At 37.1% G+C, this 23,265-nt stretch overlaps 2 protein-coding genes across 2 annotated transcripts; both read right to left on the bottom strand.

The window, feature by feature from the left end:
• Positions 1 to 5,603: 5,603 nt before the first annotated feature.
• oacyl (O-acyltransferase like) lies at positions 5,604 to 11,032 on the bottom strand (the record flags this gene model as incomplete). The annotated part of the gene is made up of 15 exons (XM_079256817.1): positions 10,927 to 11,032; positions 9,863 to 9,996; positions 9,690 to 9,772; positions 9,465 to 9,596; positions 9,075 to 9,271; positions 8,787 to 8,999; positions 8,607 to 8,709; positions 8,433 to 8,534; positions 8,169 to 8,334; positions 8,001 to 8,080; positions 7,808 to 7,918; positions 6,621 to 6,744; positions 6,181 to 6,367; positions 5,811 to 5,953; positions 5,604 to 5,708 (listed from the first exon to the last, which is right to left on the bottom strand). Exons 1-15 carry the CDS (start codon positions 10,991 to 10,993, stop codon positions 5,604 to 5,606), a joined length of 1,947 nt encoding a protein of 648 aa, XP_079112943.1. The 5' UTR covers positions 10,994 to 11,032.
• Positions 11,033 to 14,224: 3,192 nt separating this feature from the next.
• Positions 14,225 to 21,893, bottom strand: znf532 (zinc finger protein 532; the record flags this gene model as incomplete). The annotated part of the gene is made up of 8 exons (XM_079256262.1): positions 14,225 to 14,728; positions 16,680 to 16,809; positions 17,422 to 17,534; positions 17,623 to 17,937; positions 18,077 to 18,239; positions 18,778 to 18,954; positions 19,149 to 19,330; positions 19,602 to 21,893. The coding sequence occupies 8 exons, from the start codon at positions 21,891 to 21,893 to the stop codon at positions 14,225 to 14,227; spliced, it is 3,876 nt and encodes a 1,291-aa protein (XP_079112388.1).
• Positions 21,894 to 23,265: the final 1,372 nt, after the last annotated feature.

Below are 23,265 nucleotides of genomic sequence, written 5' to 3'. Positions count from 1 at the left end.
AAAAGTGAAAACAAAGTGCACAGAAGGATAAAAATTTTATATAAAATTACAATTTAAACTCTAATAATTACTTTTCAGATATCATATTGGCCAATATGCTTATAACTAGTTTAATTATGGAAAAGCGAAAACAAAGGAATTAATCAAAGATGAAAGAATGATGGTTTTGTTTTCACTGAAACAGTTAAATAATGGCAAAATTTATGTCTGGTCAAACAAAAGCTTAAACAAAACAAAGAAAAAAAACAACAACAAAACCCCCACAAGCATAACCATGGACTGTTTTCAGCATGCAGAGCGTACTAATGAGACCAGACATCATGTTGAGACAGTTCCAATTAGCCCACAGCGGTGGGACAATGATCACATCCAATTTTTGACTCTTGCTTGGCTGGTTTCTCATCTCATAGGTGTGGAATGGAAGCAAATCCCACATGGGAATAATTTCCCAATAGTATGATTTGTTCAAAGATTGTGATTTAATTAGGAAGTGCACAGCTGCTGTTTGACGTCACAAAACCTACAATGCTTTTACTTTCTACACTTAGTAGTGTCCACAGGCACTTTGTTAGGTTGTGAAAAGTACCTTTAATTGGCTTAACTTGGACAAAAGATGTGCAACAATTAAAAATAGGACTAATTGGGTCAGAAAACTTTAACACTGACACTCAGGCAGTTTATTAGCAAATTTATTTAATCCGATCATATTAGAATAGCTGCAAAGTACCGTAACTAAAACCAAGGCCAAGAACAGAATACTAATTGACCAACAAAAAAACATCAAATGTTATAACTGCATTGGGGTTATTGTTTGACCACTTTGTGCTTATATAATGTGTTCTTCTTAGATATGATGTGAACAATAACACATGCTGTTCATATAATATGCACTTGGATATGGTTGTTATTATGTCTCACACTTAGATCAGGATCATGGGTATTGAGAAAACGTGTGCCGGAACAATACATAGACAGCTGATGATTTAATTACTGATAACTGTTTGTGGACACTGAAAAGAGACAGTATTCCTGTGTGCTATAAATAATGTGATAGAAGATTCTTCAAGTGAACACATAGACAGCTAATTCAAAGCACATGAAGCTCTCTGAGACAAAAAGGCTTATTTTGGGCTTGAGACTCATTTATCAAGGCTTAATGAATAATTTACATCGGAATTATAAGGAGAAGGGCATCTACACACAAGCAAGAGATGGCAACCAAACATATTGCATAGTGGTCACCCACAGCACTTGTACAAATGGGCATTTACAGACATGTCTGCACAAAATACAACACGTTATTTGTAATCCATTTTCAGCCTTTGCAAAAGGACACATTTACTTAATCTCTAAAATTACATTTAGCATGGGAGTGGTATAAAACTTCTCATCCAACTTATTGCAAGAACATAATATTAAATTTGAAATTGCAAATATTCCCAGGGATGTGTACTATTCAACCACATGTTCATAAGCTAAAGCGTTCGTTGTCTGTTTTATCTCAGTTTTTAAAAAAAAACAAAAAAACTTTTGTTCATTTTATGGTTGCACTGAGCGTGTCACTTAATGGTTAGCCACTTCAGTTCTCTAAGGGAATTTTATCAAGACCAAAGCATTTATTCTTTTTCAGTTACCTTGTCTTTTTTTGCACACACGTTTTCATAAATGACACTTTTATGAGTGAAAGACATATGGCTGTTATATCTTTGTTCCACAACAGGTGAGAGGAGCCCATTATTTTACTGCTTTAAAATCAGCACATTGTAAATTCTAGTTCAACAACAGAGTCCTCCAATAAAACAGCAATGCCTCAACTCTTATTCCAAAATAAATAAACCAAATAAACTATTTGCAGCTACTACATATCAGACAAACAGCGCTAATTTGAGAAGGCAGTGTGAAGTCACTGTTTGTGTGCGTGTATGCGTGTGTGTGGTCTTGGTGCAACAAGAGAGTAGTCTACATCGTGGAGGTCATTCAGCTTCGCGGGTCCCACAGGTTTATCAAGATATTGTTTTAAGGTAAAGGTTTGGAGTTTAGTAAAGATAAGGTTTAAAAATTCAGCCATGATTGTGATAGTTGCAGGATGAGAGGATATGATGCATTTTACCAACAACAACCTCATGATGAAGGGAAATACAGATTGCATTTGCATACACAACAGATCAGTGAAAGCTTTTAATGAATGACTAGAAGAAAACAAACAGTAGACATTGTCATGTCCTCTATTTGTGCCATTAGGTAACACAGTGACCACACCTGTTCTTGTTGTGCCTTGTAAATCTACCAGACATCAGAGGGAATATTATTAGACTACTACTATGTGTCGGAAGCGTCCATCAGGCTTTCTTTCTTTCCTCAACATTATACTTAATTGTACTTTAAAAAGAAAACATTTAAGAGTTTCACATGTTCATGAATCTTTGATTATTACAAATCGTGTTAATCATCAAGGCAAAGCGGCGTTTGTAATGCGTCACCCCCTGAGTCTTCCATTCACTGAGTCACCACACAACACTTGAAAAGGACTAATGATGCAATTGTTGCAGGATGTGCGTATTTAAATATATGAGTTCTTCTCAGAAGTCACATTAAAAAAACATCTAATGATTGAGATAGCTTTTAAATAAGAAATGAGTAATCACCAATTATCTTGGAAAAAAACACCATATATTGTATAGACAAAACAGACAGCATTAGTGTTATCAGTAGTTTTTTTAACCAAACTAAATGTTTGTCGAAGTGTAGCTCTTTTTTCTCACCCAAAATAAGGTGAAATAATCAAATCACCGCTGTTGTGGAACATTAGTAAAACTAACAGTCTCAGACATCTTGAGCATGTTGATATGAGGTTTTAGAGAGGACCTGGCCTCATGGACCCATGTAGTCATGGAGAGAGAAGTATCATCTTACCAAAGCAAGATATATTTGTACACCATGTTGTTACACAGACTGTCTCAGCCTGGCGTCTGCACTATTTTCCAAAGCTACCACAGTGCCAGGTGGAAAACAGTGTCTGCGTAATAAGTGAGATGGCGACACATTTTTACTAGATGGCTAGAAGAGAAAAACAATTAGATAATGCTGGATTAATATTGCACATTAATCCAAAAAGTGATTACACAGTCTAAGTTATGAAAACAGCATGACTTATAGACACAGCATGGACTGAACTTGGAAAGGATGTTTACGATGTCGTGGTCTTTGGTCTTTATTGTGTCAAATATGATAAAGTTTTAAACGGCCTCACAGTAACTTCCAGTAAAATACCTTTGAATTCTGTTGATTTTATTTTAGATAAAAATAACCACAAATGGGTTGTGGTTTTTAACTTTCTGACTAAACCAAGCAGCAAGTAGAGGAAGAGATTTCTTTCAGGCTGTTCACCAGAGATTTGTCAGCGTAATGCAGCTCATATCAAATCAGCCAATGTGATGGGGTGAAAACATAGCATCTTGTCTTGTGTCATAATAAAATCAGAAGCTTTGTTAGGATCCCATCAATTAAGTGAGCAAAATTGCTGTAAAAAGGGTTCAGGCATCAGACCTGTTAATAGAAGATGATTGGTGGGGAGTGAGATATGACTCAGAGATGAGAAAGCTTTTATTAGTGAGGCAGCATTACTGCACTTACATCTTAAGAGTTTTATTGCCTGGTTAAATAAAAGTTTGAAAAAATAAGTAAGTACTACAAAACATTTTTAGTGGCGTAATGGTCCTTTCCAATATTTACAAATTCCAGAGTGAAACTATAAAACTAGAAAAATTGTTAATTGTAATGCATACATGGATAAATCTTAAGTGTAGAAAATTAATTTAAAGAAATGTGGAATTATATGTAGGGATGTGTATCTCCTGCGATGGACTGGTGACCTGTCCAGGGTGTACCTTGCTACTTGCCCAGCGATTGCTGGAAGAAGCTCCAGCTTCACCACGACTGGATGGATGGATGTGTATCTCTTCATTAAAAGAAAAGTCAATAATATATAAGTCAATAAGTTTTCTTTCATTCATTCCTTTTCCAAACTGCTTAGTCTGATTAAGGGTCATGGGAAAGCTGGAGCCTATCCCATCAATCATTGGTTGAGATGCAGGGTACACCCTGGACAGCTTGCCACACCATCACAGCTAAAATTTTTCATTAATATCTGTGTTTTTTTTTTTTTTTTTTTTTTTTTAAATTGAGGAAAAGTTATTTCTACATAAATGGCAAAATTATAATTCAGCTACTAGAAATATTTAAGAAAATATCAGCAAATCACACCATTATCTACATATTTTTTCAGTGTATTGTTCTTGTCTTAAACTCACTCAGATATATCACGAGTATTCAGATCTGTCATATTGCCCTGGTACTTATGCTGCTACTCCCCCCATTGTTTCTATATTTATATGAACACCAAATAACTTCAAAACATTGGATTTGATGGTGCATTGTAGACTACATTAGCACTGGTTGTCTATATGCAATACTTCATCTCACAAGCAAAATGAGGGATACACAGTGCAACACTTTCACCAATAGATCTAACCTGACAACCAGTTGGGTGAGCCATTTACTGCTTACATGAATGGCAACTCTGCTAATTTGGGGCGTATAATTATCAACACGGGGTGTCCACTCTTACATTTTCCTCTGACTTTGACATTGTCCATGACTGCATCATATCTGTAGTCAGACACATACAGCCTGATTTTAATGGTTTAGGACACATTTATATAGGTTGTGTGTAACAATGTAATTTTATGTTTGATGTTAAGAGGATTTCAATTTTTGCTGGAAAAACTTTGCACCTTTCATGAGATATCTGGAATATATACATATTTTAACTGCAGCTTTAATCTGTCACTAATACTATATGGACTTTATTATCAAGTAGCTTTCATGATGCAGATAGTCCTCATTTCTGAACACACGTGCAACTTATTCTCTAAAGGGATGTAGGATATCATGCGATAGTGTGCTTATTAAATACTTTTATAAAAGCAACTATTGTGAGAAAAAGGTTTTGCAGGAGTAGAGCATGAATTAATTAAACATAAATGACTGATCTCCTGTGTAAGTTTATGGATTGCAGCATAAAGGAGACTGACAAAATCATTTTGACAAAAACTGTCCTTATAATTTGGGATATTGAATCACACCTCTACAGGTGTGATTCCAGCACCCAAAGCAAGGAAGGCATATCAGTTGTATTGGTGTTGTCCAATAGAAATTAAAAATAGCATATGCACACCAAAGACAGGTTACAGCACAATGTAGAGATTAATAATTTTATAGTCACACACACTTGTGTTACTTCAGGGCAAAGCAGTAATCAAATCCAGTTTCTCTTTGCACAACCAGGCAAGTCAGTTCTATTCATATGAAAAAGGGACACATGACTCATGCAAACTTTGTTTTAAAGATTGTTAGAACTGCAAGGTTTTCTTAATTTGTCAACAACTAGTACATTGTCACTTATTTATGGCATAAAAATGTAGCCTCAGCAAGTGATAATTTTTAATCATACAGGAAAAAAATTGAAACTAGCAATGGCAGAGAAAATAAATCACAAACAAAGAATAAGTGATATTTAAAGCTTGGTGGGTGCTGCCTTTTCTTTAGATGCGGGTCCATTTCAAGAAGAGGTAGGGCTTCTCAACCAACACAGTGAGGATGTAACTCACCACCACTGTCAACACCAGGTGACCAAAGAACATGTACATCTAAAGAGGACAGGTCCAAAGTGGTTGAAAGATATGAAGAACTGTAAAAACAGCCAAGCTTCCTGGGTTAGATTTAAATGAACAGATTAAATGTTTACTTACAAAATTGATGTTTGTGTAGTGGATTGGAGTCTCTTGCAAGCCATTGTAGAGGATGATGAAGACAGGATGTACCAGATAGCAGGCAAAACTGATGTTTGAAAGAGGAACCCAGAAACTCAGTGATAAGAATGTCTTGATAAAACCTGACAACAAAAAAAAAACAGACATACAAAAATAGAGGTTGTACAAATTTCTTTAAATGCACCAATTTTGCTTTTGTATACCGTTGTAAAGTTAGTACACCAATGATCACAGAAGAAAGTAGTGTGTGGTTTGCATACTAGATAATGTATTGTCACAGGACTCACTACCATGTTGAAAATTATTTTTTTTTGCAATGAAGATGGGATTTAGTTAATCATTACCCTACCACCATAGCCTTCCTCACAGGCCAGAATGATCCAAGTTACAGTCAATGCCCAGAGTGGTCTGTGAAGGCCCTGATACAGAGCATGTGGAAAAGACGGGTAGGTTGGAGTCTCCTTGAGGATGTAGGCCGATCCAACCAAGACAGCCATTAGTGACAGACAACAGAACCAACCAAGCGCTGCCAGCCTCTGGAACAACAACAAGACCAGAGAAGCACATGTGAGAATGATGAAACATCTGGCTGTACCATAAAAGTTAAGATATCATGTAGTGATACTTGAAAGTTTTTTTAGCCACAGAAATTAAAGAATTTCTGCAAAGAAATTACAATAAAACATTAATATTCACACAAGTCCTAAAAGTAGATGAAGAGCACATAAATTATGATCATTTGTGAAAAAGGCAGTATCAAGGTTTGTTAAATTATCCATGTGATCTCACCGTTTGTGTCAAAAGCTGTTTTTTCCTTGTTGTCAGATATATTCCAGTCAAGATGCCTATTAGAAACGGCCCATATCGTGTATAGGGTTTCACATAGTAATGCAAAACATAGCCCTCTGATGTCCTACAACAAACAAACAAACAGAAAAACACTACATTTAAGGAAATCCCCTTGACATTAACATAGAAGAGCTGGCTGGTTCCACCTTAATTTCATGCAGTCTTGAGACTTTTTTTTTTTTTTTTAACATGTGACCAGGAAAATGAAAAAGTGATGAAGCAATTAATCAAAATATGCAAACATCAGTAGAAATACAATATGCAAGGTTAAAAACCAGAGCTTGAGAGAAGACAGACAGACCTTAAAAGACCATTCCCCATATAGCAGACACCTTTGAGCCTAATCAGCACATCTTTTGGCACTTATGACTGAATTTTCTGGCACTGACCAGCATTGTGGAGGCCAGATGTGGTCCAGATGTCAGTAGCTACCTTGGATGTGGATTATTTAATTTTCATTTTGGGGTATATGTGATGTCATATGAGTGAATCTTTATGCAAGAATTATAAAAAGAGTGTGCAAATTAGGGGTTGCAATTCAAATAGAGGGAAGAAAGAAAATGTTTTTTTTACTTCACAATTTTTAAATAGTTATTTTTTTCCCTTCAAATATATAAAAATAATCCATTATACATTTGTCATTTTTATTGATCTTTTTAATCATCTTGGGCATTATAGCAGCAGAATGATGGTCTGGCTACTGCGCTGTTTTTTTCCTAATTGAAAACAAGAAAAATGACGAGCAAAAAAAAAAAAAGTTTTGTTTTCTAGCTTATAGAAGAATGAAGTTTTTTGGGAAATTAGCATATTTTGTTACTCAAGTGTAATAATCAAAAATCTGTTTGAATTGAGTATCAATTATGAATCGAATTGTCACCCCAATAAAAATCAGAATCTAATTAAATCATGGAGTTGTTAGATTCACATCCCTAGTGCATATAAACACGCAGAAAATGTACCCAGGTATAAAGCATTGGCTCTCTGAGAGCCACACATAGTCAAAGCTGCAACTCAAGGTCAAATAAAACTGCAGTTATTTGGGCCAAACAAAATTTACTACGTGGGTGACAAAGTCTGGCTTCTTGGAAGCTAAACAAAGAAATAAGATCATAATAACTGAGATGTACATGGTAGATGGTTCGAAGACTGGCAGCTGCAGGACTGCTGTTACTACAGTACTGGCCACAATGGTCATCAGCAGGAGACCTACTGATGCAACAGCAAACACACCTCTGTTGCTGATAAAAGAGAAGAATGGATAAGATTATATTGCTGGAGCCGATGTATCGTTCAAAATAATATTGAAAAGTGTGGACATACCGTCTGTAAAGATACACCAGTACAGGAGTAGTGGTATAACACTGGAAGTCTAAAGACAGGTACCATGTCCAAGGAATACACTGAGGAGACAGGAAATTAAATCTTGTGAAATCAATCAGCACTAAATTCAAGTATATGCAGCATCTCTGAAGCACTGGCTAAACTTACTATTTCATGGACTGGGAGGAGATTGCTAATCAGCAGTAAGTTAGCCCACCAGTATGCCTTACAGTCCATCATTGTGTCTATAAATGGAAACCAGTAAGGTCCCCATCGGACCAAAGCGATCAAGCTCATGGTTAGACACATAATGAACAGATGCAGTGGCTGAATTCTGTAATTTTAAAAAAAAAAAAAGAAGAATTTGTTCAGTTCCAGATCACAATCCAACATAAACAAATATCCTAATTTTGGTCCTCCAACCAAAATCACCTTTTAATCCTCTTGAATAGATAGTTTGCAACCAAACTGGTGCTCAGTCTGTTCTCAGCCTGGTCGATGGAGCTCAGCAGCGACTTGGCACTCAGCAAACCCCTGAAAACCCAACTCAAATTTACCACTCAGGACTTGCAATATACACTATTGTAAACCCATCATTGTTCTCACCCAAGCAACAAGAAGGTATCTACAGCCAGAAAAACAGGCCCACTGATGGTAAGTACATATAGTGGATTGCTTTCAACAGTTTTCTTCCAGGTTTTATAGTTATCTGTAAACAAAAAGTTGTATTAGTTAAGTATTTATTGATAATCAAGAGATGTACTGAAATTCTTTGCCTTTTCATACCCAGATTGCTAATTACTGGGAACTGAGCAGAGTGGCCACATATGATCCACAACAGGCTAAGAACACGGATGCCATTTAGTGAGGAGAAGCTTCCACCAGGGATGGATGAGGAGCTGCGGAAGATGGCCTGACTGGTAGTTTGCAGAGAGAAGGCCTGAAGGCACCCGTACACACAGTTTCGAGAAACGCACAGTTGTGCAGGGTTGATGTTGTCTGCAGAAAACAATGCTCAGTTAGCATCAGTCTGGACATTAGCAAAGTCAAGTGTATGATGAACATCACACGTACTGTTTTCCTCGGATGTGGTGCAGTTCATTTCACTGCTGAGGGAGCCATTGGTCCTTATGGTTCCGTAAAGGTTGAGGTTACTGTTCAAGTTAGTAAATTCTGCTGTATGGCTGACCTCCTTACTTTGTTCAGACTTTACTATTGCTGTAAAAAGGGTAGCTGCTAGAGGAACTGCTAACATAACACAACACACAAACCTGCACAAGAAAAGAAACCCTCTTTAAGTGAATGGTGGTTGTTTAAAGCAAAAGCACAGTGAACTGGTCACATTGAGAAAATGTGTTTACCTTAAAGATACAACTGATGAGTAGGCCCTACATGTATGTGTGTGCATATTATACATACATACAATATATATAAAAATATAAAGTATTTAGATAATTGACTTACAGGCATGTGACTTCAGATGCATCAGGAGCAATTGTGTCAGATAAACAGTGAGTCATAATCAGCCTCTGAGACGACTGATTGATGAGTATTGAGGGTAAAGGAGGAATGAGGGACCTCTGATTAAAGTAAAGTCTGCCTGTTGAAAAGTGAAAAAAAAAATTACGTAAAAAGCACAAACACATGCAATACAAATAAATACAAAATGTAAAATTTTGTTATGAATACTGACCTGACAGTACTAGATTTTTTACATCCTTTTCCCCGCAGGAGTTAGGAACACAAATTCCCACAAAGTACTGGATTTCACCCTACACCAGTAACAAATGGCAGGAAAACAAAAAAAAAATCATCATCATTACAGCATATTATTGTATTTGTGATGATTGTGATGGATTTACCTGTTCCAGGAACACCTGACAGTACTGTCCAGAAAAGCTGGGACCAATTGAAGAGCGGCACTCCTGTACCAAACCAGGTTGGTTGATATTTCCTCCTTCTACATTGCTACCCATCTTCCCAAAAGCATCATACACTGGCAGTGCACAAGAAACAGACATTTTGTTATGAGCCATGAGCAACATCTAAAATGTTGCTTCTGGATAAATCAGGTGACTGTTTTGCAACACCTTGGCTAACTGCATCAGCTTGTTAACAGCTAACTTAACATAGGGTGCTTAAATAACTGAAGGTGTTGAATGTTTTTAGCCAGGTGCAGATGTTTATTTTCATAGCAATGACCCATTTAATGCATTTTATGTGTATGTTCAATAAGGTTGCATATAATTTGCCTTGCACATTTATCCAAATTTACCAGTGAAACTTTGTTGTGAACAGATAGTTTGACATTTGGTTAATGGAGGATGAAATGAGATTTAAGAGAAAAAAAAAAATTCTACCTTTGCTGTTTGAACATAGTAACACCATGCTGAAATAAGTCTGTCCATATAAATGACAGCCTCAGATGAAGCATGAATGTAAAATTGTTTCTAAAAGAAAAAAAAAAAATTATGAAACTTTTGGAACTAAAAGTATGAGAAAACGGGTGTCTAAAACCAGTCTTGGGTGCATATTTGTTATTCCTTCTGCAAAACACCTGAATCAGATTAATGGATCTACATGTTTGGGCAACATTTAGCAAGTTGTAAAAAGCCATTGAATTGGAATTAGGAGCTGAGAAACATCTAAGATCCCTGAGGATCAGAAGTAGACTGAGGATAAAGGTATCTTCTAGGCCTGAATTTGGCTCCATTGCAAACTTACTCATAATTTGCACTGATTAATGATAGGAATAACTCAGTACATTTAATGTGCTTTAAGTCTTCAATACACTTCAAACAGTTAAAATGTAAAGAATAATTAGCTACCAGAAATCAATTCTGTACAGGAATAAAATCCATATGTGTAGACTGAAGGCCCAGCCTTCAATTCTGGTCTATTAGAAAGTTTTACAAATAAAACTTACTGAGAACTGCATATTCCTTTGGCTTGTCCTGGTTAATTTCCCAGAGAAAAGTGTTTGTATCTTTCATGCATCTTTGTGACACATTGAAGGCCTTTGAATTCTCCAGCGCTGCACCACCTCCTACCAACAACAATAATACAGCCCAGCCGACAGCCATGTCAAAGTCAACTGCATCTTTTAAGGAAGCGCAGTGCTTAAATAACAGAAAGGGACACGTCATCAGGCAGGGAGTAGCATGAAATTCATCTTCTTCAGCTGGATTAAAAAACTCTGGCTTGCCTCCACCTGCTTTTCTACATTAGGTGTGAACAAGATTTAGTTAATTGACAGAACAAAAAGATACAAGCTGATGAGGTCACTATGTAGAAGTAGCATTACTGAAGTTCAACCATGACAATCATCGCTGACCTAAAAAAGAAAATTGTTTAATCAAACAGAGCACCAAAAATGACTTATGAGGTAGTAAGGCTCATTCACGTCAAAGATCAGCTCTGGATTTCCAAAGAGGACAATTCGAAACAGGTGTGTTCATTCATTTGCAGCCAATCAAATGCAGGGTTTTTTTTTTTTGTTTGGTTTTTTTTTTTAAATTATTTTACAAAAAATATAAATAATTGAGTGAATAAATTAACCAAATGCATTTTTTAGAGATGACAGCTTCTATTTGTTTTTTTTTAAAAAACACACTAATGTGTTTAATAAAAAAAAAAGTCAGACCTCTTGAAAATACAATACCACAATAGACTGGTCACTAGAGGGGGGAGTTGTCTCAAAAACCTACATGGAGAGTCGTGATATTACCTAGCAACAGTGAAATCTACAAATACACATACACACAATAATGTGTATATATATATATATATATATATATATATATATATATATATATATATATATATATATATATATATATATATATATATATATACACACACACACACAGTCTGTAAAACTCCATGTCTTCTAGCAGGTTTTACTTGTCTTCTAGCAGGTTTTACTCATTTCAATCTAAATTTCGGTTCCAGAGGACTAAAATGATGGATGTTATATATCTGTATAAAAACATTTTTTGCTCAACTGATGCAGTAGAAATTTGCAAAAAGCATCTGGAGTACCAAAGTCTCACAATTCACACCAGACACCAGTCTATGATATATTTACAGACAGAGACAAGGCAGGGACAGTCAGATTTTAGGAGTGGTCTATACCCCTTTAACTTTACCCTCAGTTCATACATTATAACTGTGACTTGTAATATTACTATTAGGTTTAGGCAGTGATATTTTACATTTTGGAAGGCAGACAAATATAACAATGGCGTAATGTCGCCTTTTACAGTAAATATAGTCATTTTCAACAAGGAAAATGTATCATTTATTTATTTTTCATCCCTTTCTTGCTCTATTAATCAATAGCAGCAATTTTCAGAACTTTATACTGTGCAAAACATATACCAAATTAGGTAATATGCTCAGTGGTAATGCACGTGGTGTTATGTGTTGTGTATGGCATTCAATTTACTGGAATGAGATAATGAGATAACTCTTTATAACTTGTTGAATTTTTGTGCTTTTTAACGCAGTAAAAAATATATCACATTAAAGCTAAATATATGAAGATATTACAGGTCAGTAGAAGATAATAATAATTTAGCTGCAAATATGACAAGTATTATTGTTAATTATTAATTTCTCACTGCCACGAACACCTCTTATTCAAGACAAGGAATGGCAAGATTTTAGAGACTCTAGCATTTAGCAGAAACAGCACTAATAATTGTCAGCAAGAAACCCAAAGTACAATTAACCACAAGAAGATTTTCTCTTACACATCCACAAGGAAGGGCTGATGTCTCATGTGCAGACGACATCAGATTGCTCCTGGCTGGTTTCTTCATTTATTGACATAAAGAACAACTTTGTACACAAGCATGAGAAATGCTAGAAATGGCAGCAGCAGCAGCAGCAGCAACAATACACATTCTAAACACAATTTACAGACTGCTTCTCTCATGCAGTTTTACAGCGCCAGACATTTGTCTAGTCAGCAATGTGGAGAAACAAACGTTCAAAAGTAAATGTGGTTTTCTGGAAATGCTTTAAAAAAAAAACTTAAAATGACATTGAGAGGGTTTTATATTGAACTGGCTAAGTGTGTGTGTCACAGCTTCTCAGCCAAGTTTACATTCAAAGATGTCTTCTTTTGCTTTATTCAGCTGATTCCTGCCAGTGAACATTCATTATTTATTATGACTCCACAGAATTTCCAAAACTAAAAAACAATATTAATATAAATACTAAAAAGGGAAATATGTTGAATGATACTGTTATATGGTTTTGAAAGATGGAGTCATCACAGTTTTGTTTCTTTGTGCAGTAATGACAAGTTTTCGTTGATAATCTGTGAAGATGATGGTTGTCCAAGAAAGAGCAAGTGCCTTGTGTCTTACATTTCAAATATTAATATAAAGAAACTTTTCATAAAGTACACTGTCATCTCAAAGAGCTGCCGTTTGGAATATATTAGGACAAAAATGAAACATTAAGCCAAAAAAGTTTCACAATCTTCTACAAAATATGTTTTCAAACGCAAATTTGGCAAACATTAATCTTTTAAAGACATTAAATGTTCAGCAGAAACCATCCATTAACTTCTTTATATTCATTTGATATGTAAATCATAACTTGATGCATTGCAGCTTTGCTTCCATTTGATTGTCCGGAAATCTTCTTAAATTTTTGTTGCTTCTACTTAAAGTTACTGCATGGATTTGGTTTCTTTGGATCAATTGTTTCAAACATGAACCAAAGTAGTACCAGGGTCTTAGAAAGAAAAAAAAAAAGCTTCAGAGAAAAAAAAACACTTTACTCAGGAAATTTAAAAGCTGAAACGAAGGACCTCGGTCAGGGAAACTTGAAGCTCCCTCAGTTTTATGATCTTCCTAGCACACATTCGTCGGACGAAAGCAGCACTGATTATTCACGACACTGTTGATTATATACATTACATTTTCCAGTCTTAGTGAGAATATAATGGTGGAGAGTTAAAAATAAAGGGCTCTTCTAAAAAAAGTTCTATTCAAGGCCTATATAAATGTCTATCTGTACAAAAACTATCTGGTTCCATTGACTGAAAGACATAAAGGGACTTTGATGTAGGCTATATTAAATATTCTTGTGTGTATTTTGTACTGTATACATATTGTTGGACACTATCTTCATGTATTTACAGTATAACCATAGATATTAGAGGTACCGCAGGTTTAATAAAGTTATGGAATGATTACAAACTCTTTGCCTCACTTTTCGGCTGCACTCAGTCTCTTTGACTTGATGAATGCCATCCCGTGTGTCCTCATGTGTGTATTTAGGTTTCCCTCTGTTTCAAACATCTTCCCACACACTTTGCACTTAGTATTTGGTGTCCCATCATCATTTTCATCTGTAAAACCTAACTGGTTCTCTCTTTGACTCTCTTCATTGTCTTTGCCCCGTCCATTGTATCGGCCGAGACCTTGCGGCTCCTTCAGTCGATGGACGATGAAGAGGTGTCGGGCCAGTGAGCGGTGGGAGGTGAAGCACAAGCCACACTCCTGACATTGGAAGGATGACCTGTCTGATTTGTGCTGGGGAATGTGCTTGTGGAAGGCAGCAATATCCTCAGTGGTGAAGCCACAGACAGCACACTTGTGGATTTTAAGAATATTCACTTTGAGCCTCTTCAACGGCTGTGAGTCAGAGCCCCTGGAGTTCAAACCTGGAGACCCCTCATCTTCCTCTGGCTTCCTTTTAGGACTTTGACTCTAAAGAGGAGAAATAATTTAACTTAAGTAAGGATTTCAAATCAGCTCTAACTTGCTAAACAACAATATAATGAACAAACACACATCATCTTACAAAAGAAAGTGACTGCTTTCATAACCACATACTCTGAATACTAGCTGGTACAGTACAGTATAGTGCAGTGCATACTGCTCACTATGTTCATGTTCTGCACTTAAAATGTGAGCTTGGAATAAGCCATTCATGTTTTTGCACACAACATTTTCAGGTATCAGCATTTAGCTGCATTGAATGCTTGTAGGAGAAATCTTAAAAATGTGCATCTTTATGATATAACTGTTGCATCTACTTAGCTAATGAAAAACAAAAATAAATAATAACTAGAAACAGCTATTATTGAAGTAATAGCAACTGTGAATGCCTATTTGTTGAACTATGCTGAATGATTGAAATGAAATTGCATAAGTACAAGAAATTTTTAAAAAAAAGCACCACTGACATTTTTTTCTAATTGCCCCACATTGGGATTGAACCCATGAACTTCTGTATTGAAGCACACTCACTTACTCACCAAACCACCAGTACTCTTAATTGTACTTTGGAAAAAGCATTCACATTTTTTCCAATTAGCATGGGAACATCTTTTTCACTTCCAGCAGGGTGTAATTAGCGGGATTGCAAAAACATGTGCAAGGTTGAACTAAAGTCCAGTAAAGATGTGACAGACTTTGTTCAATGTGAAAAACTTTTCTTTTAATGTGTTTAAGATTTATCAAAGTGTTGAAATGTTGCAGGGAGGATTGTTGGGACAAATCCTTCATGTTTGACTGTGACATTTGCAAATAAATTCCTTAGCTCCTTGAAGTGTGCAGCTGAGACCAATAGCTCACAGTGAGCAGTCTGCAGAACTGCATGCCATCACACAAACAACAGCTGACAAATGACAACAGAGCTACATGTTAAATGCTGCATTTGAACCAGTGCCTTGTATGTGTACCTTTGTACCGGTGCACAAAATGGACCAATTGCTGAGCTGACTTCCCTTTTGTCCAATCACAGGAGAGGATTTTAACATTTGGCAAAAATGTGAATAACTTGAAAAGTTTAAATGGTAGACAGACCAAAAGTCATAGCATATATCTGAATGAGCTGAACAGTTTGATATTTGAATGGTTGAAGTGAGCCAAAAGGTGTAGGAGAAGTAGCGTGCCAAACATTTTGCAGGAAAGACAATGGGGACGGGAACTTGATGAACTGGACACTGCAAACTGGTGCAGAGCTCCGAAACCCTGTTGAAGCAGTTTTCAGCTCATTATGCAAAAACTGACCAATCGCTGTGCTGAATTTTTGCAAGGTTCAAACCACATTTGGTTGGAAGGACTTTCATCCAATCACAAGGCTGAATTAGTTTTTTACAAAATGCTAAATGTCTCAAAAACTACAAAGATTTGAAACGACAAAAGTCGCAGCACACATCCCCCGAAGGAGCTGCAAGGTTTGAGATGTGAATGATTGAAGTGACCTGAACGGTGCAGGAGGAGTAGCACGGCAAAGTTTGGCAGAATAATAATAAAAAAAATGGCCGAACAGAATCTCAATAATGTGAATGCCCCATGGGGCTTTCACAATAAATACACATTTTTTCAGATTTAAGACCCCTGCAGCATATTGCATAATAGGATGGCTAAAACAGGTCAAATGTGTAATGGAAATTTTCCCAAATAGGTACACCATCTGGGTACGCTACTACCAATTTTACAGTAGTTTACACACTAAGAAGTATAAAATTTTGGCAAAGTATGTACTACCAGTAAAGTATGTGGTTTTGAAAATAATGAATCAGAAAACAAACAGAAAAAACAATTAAACAGTTAAACAATGTGCTTCCCTCCTCAAAAGCACTGCAGCAACTGATAGAATAATGCACTTTCACTGCAGGTACATTGCTTCATACTCTCAGTCTTACTGTACCGTTTGCTTGTCAGGTGCTGTCCCCACATTATTGGTCTTTCCTCCAGGATTTTTAACCCTGTGCACCAGCCGAATGTGTTGATCCAGCAGCACTTTTTTAGTGAAGGGTTGTGTAAGACTGGGGCAGTGTCTGTTAAAGAACAATAACGTACAGTCACAATTATAGCAATTATGTTGTTTTAGATCATATTGATGAATACAGAATGCATATATTTTTATCATCTGTTTTAAAGAGTTTTTCTTAATAATTCTACAGGAGTTTATTGAAGCAAGGGAAGGTTTAAAAACAGCCTTGCTCCTTCTGTAAATGTGAGGACACAGTTTATTTATGTTACAGTTTTCAAGCTCATTTCAAGGTGGCCATCCGGAGTAAGAATTTGATCACATCTGTTCTGACTTCTACATTTTTTTTATTCATAATGAAACTTACTGTCATGTTTTCTCCACTGATGATTCCTGTACTGCTAGTTAGCTGCCCCTTCCACATGTGTTGATCCTGTATCTCGTCGGCATCCCCTGTTTGTGTCCAGGTATTTAAGCTCCTTCCTTACCTCACATCTCAGCTAAACTGTTTGTGGTTTTTTATATCCTCATGTGCATATATAAATATAATTTCTTGCAACCTGAACCAGTTTCAGTATTTGAGTCCTCTCCATACCTCGTCACTTATTTTATGTTGGCTGTGTGTGAAGACTTTTTGAGAAAGTGTGGTTTTGTGAGTGAACTTTGAGTGCATACTTACGGGCAGGTGTAAGCCTTCCTCAGACCTTTGTGTTTGAGACGGTTGTGTCGACAAAGACTGTGAGAGGAACTAAAAGACTTGTCACAGTGTCGACATGGATGTTTCTTCAGTATCTGCAGTTAAACAAGGAGGATATGTAAGTTGGGGGGGGGGAATACCATGGGACATGTAGCTAAATTTTCCACTGCTGTACTTTCAAACCTTGCCATGTTCCCGCCTCATGTGTGTCACAAAAAGCTCCCTCAAGCTGAAGGGGCTGTTGCACTCTCCACATATGTATCCTGAGATGGAAGGGCTCTTTTTGTCGGCTGAACAGTTACTGTTGGTTTTCTTCAACGGGGAAGGTGAAGGCTTTATTTCTCCCTTATCTTGAACGTTGATGTGCCCTCCATCTTTGTTGTTGTCATTAAGGGGGCTAATGCAGTTAGTGCTGTTGGAATTGGCCTTTGTGCTGAGCGGAAGGTTGATACCTAAGTTTGGTGGCCCTTCAATAGTCCTCAGGGTGCCATGGATGCCCTGAAAGGAACAACATAAGCTATAAATCATAACTGAAATCATAATTGAAGTGTGGTGAAACAAAGCAAACATAGTTTCAAATTAATTACAACTTTAAAGAATTATTGTAAATGTAGAGAAGGATATGTAAAATGCCTACCTTAATGTGATCCAACATGAGCTGTTTCTGTGCGTAATGCATGGAGCAGTCAGGGCATTTAAACACAGAAACTTTATGATTTACAACATGCTGATCAAAGTGTGAGTAGAGCAAGGACTGCAGAGTGAACACGGTATCACACATGGAGCATTTATAGATCACCCTGGAAGATAGAAATCCTTTTATTGGAATAATGTTGGAGATTCACAGAGATTATAAGGAATGCTAAAATCTTTCCGTTCACTGCATGTTGAAACCTAAATTTTAAATCACAGCCAAAATGGACATCTATGCAAAAACAGCTGATACTAAGTGTGTCGTCAGCACCACCAATGGTGGATGATGTACGGTAATAAAAGGTTGCCACGTGGAAAAAGACAAACCCATGCTAAGCTACCGAATCTAAAATCCATAAATCCTGCTAAAGAAGAGGCAGCAAGGATGATTTTCCACATAAAATGAAATTGGACATGGGTATTTGGTCACACTTTGGTGGGCTTGTGGGTGAAGGAAAAAGCATGTGTTTGTGTGCTGATGTGTAATTTAATATGTTCAAAGGGGAAAAAAAAAGAAAAAGAACCAAAACTTTTAATTACAGCTAACTGAATGAATTCTCTTTGTATATAAAATTGAATCTTCTTTAGACTTTTTTCTTTTAAGTAAATGTTCCAGCAGATATACAGCAGCATAGAAAAACTTACTTGGGCTCTCCTGCCTTCACTCCAGGATGTTGAGTATATGCATGTGAGTGTGTTCCAGGGGCAGACTTGAAGGCCATGGGGCAGAGAGGGCATTTATAGAAGATCTCACAGTGAGTACTCTGAATGTGAGACTTCAGAGTCACAACATCAGCAAAGATCACACTACAATGGATGCAGCTGGAGAAAGAGAGAATGGAAACGGAGAAAAAAAGTTTTTTTAAAAAAAAGTCCAATTTATATCCCTTAGATAAGTAAAGTCCATTTGATATATATATATATATATATATATATATATATATATATATATATATATATATATATATATATATATATATATATATATGTGTTATATCATTCTGAAGTAGACTCACCGGTAGCCAACTCTGCGTGTGTAATGCAGGCAGTTCTTGGTGACATGTGACTGGAAGTGAATAGAGCGACAACTGGCTCCACACTCAGGGCAGATGTAAGGAGACTTGTGCTGGTGGATTCGATGGTGTGACAGAAAGCTGCACTGATTTGGGAGGAGCATTTGGCAAATGGTGCATGTTTTCTACAGGAGAAGGAGAGGATATGGAACCATCAACAAGCCCTTGTTTGCATTATGTTGCCACTTCAACAATTACACAAAGAAATTACACATGTGAACAAGAAACATTTGGTCATATTTGGTGCAATAGGTCAGATGAAACAAACTGTCTTAGCAACATGAAGAATTGTTATGTTTTGCTTGACTATTTATTTGTGTCGTATATCACCTAAATTGTTCATCAATAAAGCATAATACCAGACAGCGAAGCAGTTCACAAATCAGATACACACACCTGACCACTGGACTCTGGTGCTTGTTGATAGTGCATGGCTAGTGAGCTGTCATCTTGGAACATTTCATTACACTCCAAACATTTTAAGCTGTGCCGGCACAGCTTTGATGCATCATCTTCCAAAGGCATAGCTGCCACAAGAGGAGCACTGCATGGAGCTGAAATGACAGCGACTTGATCTCCACAACTTGCATTTTTCCCTTGGGTTTGACCTGCAGATGCCTGTGCTTGAGAGGTAGAGGTGGTGAAGGTGACAGCAGATGGCCCAGATAAATTTGATGTACTAATCATCTGATCTGCAGGGATGGGTTTCAGGATTAAGTGTGAGCACTGCATGACCACCCCTTTGTCTTTATGGCCTCTGGCATGAGACAAGAGGCTGCATTTGTTATAGAACACCAGACTTTTGGCACAGTGGTTGCAGGTGACCTCAATTCGCACACTACGGCGTTCGTAGTGCTGGGTCAGGCTTTTCTCAAGAGCAAATGAATCTCCACACTCCAGGCACTTGTAGCCCCGTGAGGGTAGAGAAATACAGGCTGAGGTTGGTGGAGTGAGGTTTGGGACATACATTGGAACAGGATTCATGCTGCTCAGGACTTTATTGAAGGCATCCACCACAGAGCTTTGAGAACTAGTGAACACTTGAACCCTTGAGACCTTCTTTGAAGCCTGGCCAGGGAGAACTATCTGTTGTTTGACTTGTGCTGATTGTTTCTGTGGTTTTTTGGATGAGGACATGGCCTGTTGCAGATCACAGGCAGCAGAGGACACTGTTTGAGGCAGGAGATTGAGGTTACTAAGATGGACTGTCTTTGACACAAGTTTAGCATTTGCTAGAGTGGATGCAGGTACCATGACAGTCTGTTGCTGGATAGCATTAGCAGTTTTCAATATGGCACTGCTGGCACTTTGCACTGAAGCTGCAGGGATGACTGTTGCTTTTACTGTGGTATTGTTTGCCAGCTTAAGGTTAATAACTTGTGAACCAGCTGTCTTGACTGCTGAGACTGGCAAGAAAGCTGTTGCCACAGGCTTGATAGTCATCTGCTTGGTTATTTCAATAGAAGAACCTCCACTAGTGGTTACTACTGTAGCTGGTAGTGAGGACCTTGTGGACGATGAGAACATTGCACCAGTCGTTGCCATGACACATGGGCTATTCTCTCCTTTTTTCATCCCTTCAGGATCAAACTCTGGGAGGACTCTTGTAACTGTTCGTTTGATCTGTCCAGATGAGGTTTTGATGGTTTTAATCCTCACCTTTGGAATGACTGGGGTGGTGTCTGGATTTGAGGCAGGGGAGCCTTTGTTGCTGTTCTCACTGGTGACACTGGAGGGGCTGTCTGGTTGCTTTGTTAACAGCTTCTTTGCAAACTCTAAGGCTGACTCCTGCTCCTGGGGTCTCTCTGGAACCTTGGGATTTTCTTTGGTCTTGACAAATTCTATCGGTGTCGTAGCAAAATCCAAAGCAGCCAAGTCTCCAACAGAAGCCTTTTTGGCACTGAGTGCTGCTATCGCTGCTATGCAAGATGAAAGTTTTGTGGAGGACTTGGCTTTTCCTTGGGAGGTACTGGACACCTCAACAAGCCCCGGTGACTCTCTAGCATTGCCGCACTCTTGACTGTGAGACTTGTTGACCGTATTCTTGAAGTTTTCTTCATGTATAGCTGATGGAGAGTGATTATTAGATTTACAACTTCTTTCTTTTTTGTTTGCTCTTGGTTTAGATGCACAATCCACAATGGGAGATTTCTGGTCCTCAGTGGACCTGATGAAAGTCTGAGTTCTCTGTTTTTCCATCGGATCATCTACCTCAATTTTTTCGTCATCATCAAACTCTTCAGCACTAGAGATTGGGCTAAACTGATTGAAGGTAGATGATTGTTTATTCGCTCTATGTCCCTCCTCTCTGGGAGTTTTCCATTCATTCTTTGTGTAATGAGCACCAGGTGGTACAGTGGACAGGGGACCGTTATGAAGTCCATTGCTGACAGAACGTGATTGGGTAGGAGAGTTGAAATGTCCATCTTTTTCTGATCCAGTCCCAACATGTTCACTTGTGTCCATGTTTTTAATGTTTTTTACAATGACACTAACTCCAGAATCAAGTGCATTTGAGGAAATGTGGGAATCTTCTTCACTGGCAGGCATTCCACCACTGGCTTGTTTTAGTTGTCCATCATGTTCATCTTGGTGTCCAGATTCAATAGCGGCTTTAGGATCCACCATGTCAGGGATGTCGAAGGCCGCCAGTAGGTCATCAAAATCTGGCGTCTTCATATCTCCCATGTTCCTTCTCCTGTCTTTATGAGGAGGTCCCTGGAAACACATACATGGGAAAAAAATAAATTATTTTGCAGTTATTGCAAAAAGCATGCGCTATAGCTTTAATTAACCTCGAGTGAATCTGATTCAACAGAGTTTGAAGTAGTCACGCTGAAACATACAGATGAAAACCCGTTCCTTTCAAAAGTCATATAAAAATAATATATATATTAGAGCTGTGACGATATGCTTTTGTCCTGATTCAATTCGATTTTTTTGGGTGCTGATTCGATTTAAATTGCGATTCTCACAATATTGCTGACTTTTGTAGATTAAAAACCACAAAAATGTATGACCCCTTTTTTTTTTTGCTCATAATTTTTCTTGATTTCAATTAGGAGTAAACAACACGGTAGCCAGATCATCATTCTGCTGCTATAATGCCCAAGAAGAAAAGTAAAAAAAATCAATAAAAATAATAAAAATGGCAAAAAATTCCAATGTGGATTATTTTTACTGATTTGAAAAAAAAAAGATTTTTTTAACAAAAAAATTGATTTTAAAATTTTTAAGAAAAAAAATCCCGATTTTCGATTAGATTTTTCCACCCCTAACATCTATCATGTAGTTATATGTCTTGATAAAAAAAAATAGAAATATTCACTTTCATAGCAATCTGTATCTTTCTTAAAGTTTATCTTATACGCACGCTGGCAGAAATATTTGGTCCTCTAACATTAATTTCCAAAGGCAGTCGAAAGTTTCTATGATGAAGAGTTTCATATTAAATTTCAGAGTAATCCTGACAGCAGATGTTTGTGTCATGGTGCAGATTCAGATGTTTGTTAAGCTCTGATGGAGACAATGATGATCATCAGCCCTCTTAAAACATTTGCAAATACAACAATTTAGGCTCCATTGTGAAGTTAATTTATTTAAATGTACACCATATTCAAACATAAATTACAAAATTGATCCCAAATAAGGCATTGAAACATAATTTCTGACTATTTGAAAAGCAATTCTAAGTCATAGCTGGAGTTACACAGATCAATATTGATGGTATCAAGATGTGCCCAGTATGGATGCTAATGATTTATGTATCTGCCATTGATAATGCCTATGTGTGTTGAAGTTTTATGCTGAGAAATGAAGGCTGCAAAAAAAGTTCTCTCTTGGAAAAAAAATCATAGTTTTTTGATGAAAAATAAAAACGCAAAGCCAAAATCATAGTCTGTATGTTTAATATAAATTCCTGTCACTACAATCTATGTTCTTGTATTTCATAGACTGTAGACTAATGAAAATTGTTGTTCAATGAATTTTTAAATAATGAGTAGATCAGACACTAAATGGATTAAGCAAGTCCATCCATTAGCTATATGTGCTTTATCCA

Source organism: Telmatherina bonti (genome assembly GCF_933228915.1).
Source record: "Telmatherina bonti genome assembly, chromosome: 17".
NCBI lineage: Eukaryota > Metazoa > Chordata > Actinopteri > Atheriniformes > Telmatherinidae > Telmatherina > Telmatherina bonti.
Note: the sequence above shows the minus strand (reverse complement) of the source record. Positions and strands in the feature narration are given on the sequence as shown.